This window comes from Gekko japonicus, unplaced genomic scaffold, assembly GCF_001447785.1.
Source record: "Gekko japonicus isolate JY-2015 unplaced genomic scaffold, Gekko_japonicus_V1.1 scaffold21411, whole genome shotgun sequence".
In the NCBI taxonomy this organism is placed as follows: Eukaryota; Metazoa; Chordata; class Lepidosauria; order Squamata; family Gekkonidae; genus Gekko; species Gekko japonicus.
This window is the reverse complement of record NW_015192650.1, coordinates 1-1,604: the sequence shown is the minus strand read 5'-3', so window position 1 is coordinate 1,604 and position 1,604 is coordinate 1. Positions and strand designations below refer to the sequence as shown.

Below are 1,604 nucleotides of genomic sequence, written 5' to 3'. Positions count from 1 at the left end.
CATCCTGGCTTTCTGTCAGAACCTTTATTCCAAGTATATTGTGAGTGGTTCCTTAATAATGATATTATTAAATGCCATTTTATACATTATTCATTTACTGACTTGGGTGGATTTACACAATTGTGTTCTTACTGTCAGGATTCCTTTAGCAGACAACTTGCAGTAAAATATATGAGCTTGATTTTTCTTGGCATCAAGAAAAATCTTCTTTTATGTGTCAGGATGGTAAATTGTAGCCTTTTGGCTTGACATCTTTGTCACTTTTTGGTAAGGCAGTGTAAATGTCTCATTTGAATTTTCATTTGTGAAGGATGTAGACTCCTATATCCATCGTTCTGGGCGCACAGGTAGAGCTGGACGAAATGGGATGTGTATCTGTTTCTATCAGCGCAAGGAAGATCATCAACTAAGACAAGTAGAACAGAAAGCGGTAACTGTCTTTAACGGTTTTTAACTTATTCACGTGTTGAGCACTTAAGCTGCAGCATGCATCTTAGGTGTTTGTTTTATTGAAATGAAATACATCTTGATAAGCACTTAATGCATTAAAAAGTACTGTGGAAATTGTACATAAAAATAATTAAGTATGCTATATAGTTAATGTTGACACAGCTAGTTTGGCCAAATGATGTATTAAACAACATGCCTTCTCACTTTAATTTCAGGGGATTACATTTAAACGTGTAGGTGTTCCTACAGCAACGGATATAATAAAAGCCTCCAGTAAAGATGCAATCAGGTATATTCATTGTTGGTTTGTGTTTAGACTCCTCAGAGTGGCATCCTACCCAAACTCCAGTTCTCTTTAATGTTTGCTCATTGCTCCCAATCGCTTCCATTCATTCTCTGACCTCTGACAATTAGTCACCTGAGTGCTCATTATTCCTCCCCTAGCTAATCTTCTCAGTGACCCAGTGCAGACATGAAATAGGCTTGCATGGCTGATTTGCTGAGTGAAGGCTGTTAGCAGTTACTACTTCATTATGGGGAAAACGTTTAAGGCAATATTCTAGGATAAGCATGTCAACATTTCTACTTGACTATTTCATATGTTTATGAAATGTAAATTTGTCCTGCCATTGTTTGGTATATACTAAGTCCTAACACTTTGTTCAGGTCTTTGGATTCTGTTCCTCCTTCTGCTATTGACTACTTCAGACAGTCTGCCGAGAGGCTGATAGAGGAAAAAGGAGCGGTGGAAGCACTTGCAGCAGCATTGGCTCACATTTCAGGAGCTACCTCCATTGAACAACGTTCCTTACTCAATTCTGATGTGGTAAATACAACACTGTAAAGTAGTAAAACACTTGTACATGTTTGAACTCTTTGTTTCTCTGATTGAGACTGCTTTGTGTTTTCTGTTTTTTTTAAAGTCCCCGGAGGGGATTTTTTATTGATTTTTTTCCACTACAAAAAACTACAACAGAAAAAGGGAGGGGGAAACTACATATAAGGAGAAAGTAAAGAACACACTACTGACTAAAAACCCAAGAGAGGAGATCCTCCAACTAGCTTAGATACATCGAATCTTCTCATCGTTGATCCCTTTATAAACTGAGTCAAACACTTACAGCTCTTTTCCCTTAAAGTTTAAATTTAACTGT

The 1,604-nt window shown here is 37.3% G+C and overlaps 1 protein-coding gene across 1 annotated transcript; it reads left to right on the top strand.

The window, feature by feature from the left end:
* Positions 1-310: 310 nt before the first annotated feature.
* On the top strand, positions 311-1,276 carry LOC107125013 (nucleolar RNA helicase 2-like; the record flags this gene model as incomplete). The annotated part of the gene is made up of 3 exons (XM_015428491.1): positions 311-430; positions 666-739; positions 1,117-1,276. Coding segments are annotated over 3 exons (354 nt in total), but the record flags the coding sequence as incomplete, so codon positions are not given.
* Between the last annotated feature and the right edge of the window lie 328 nt (positions 1,277-1,604).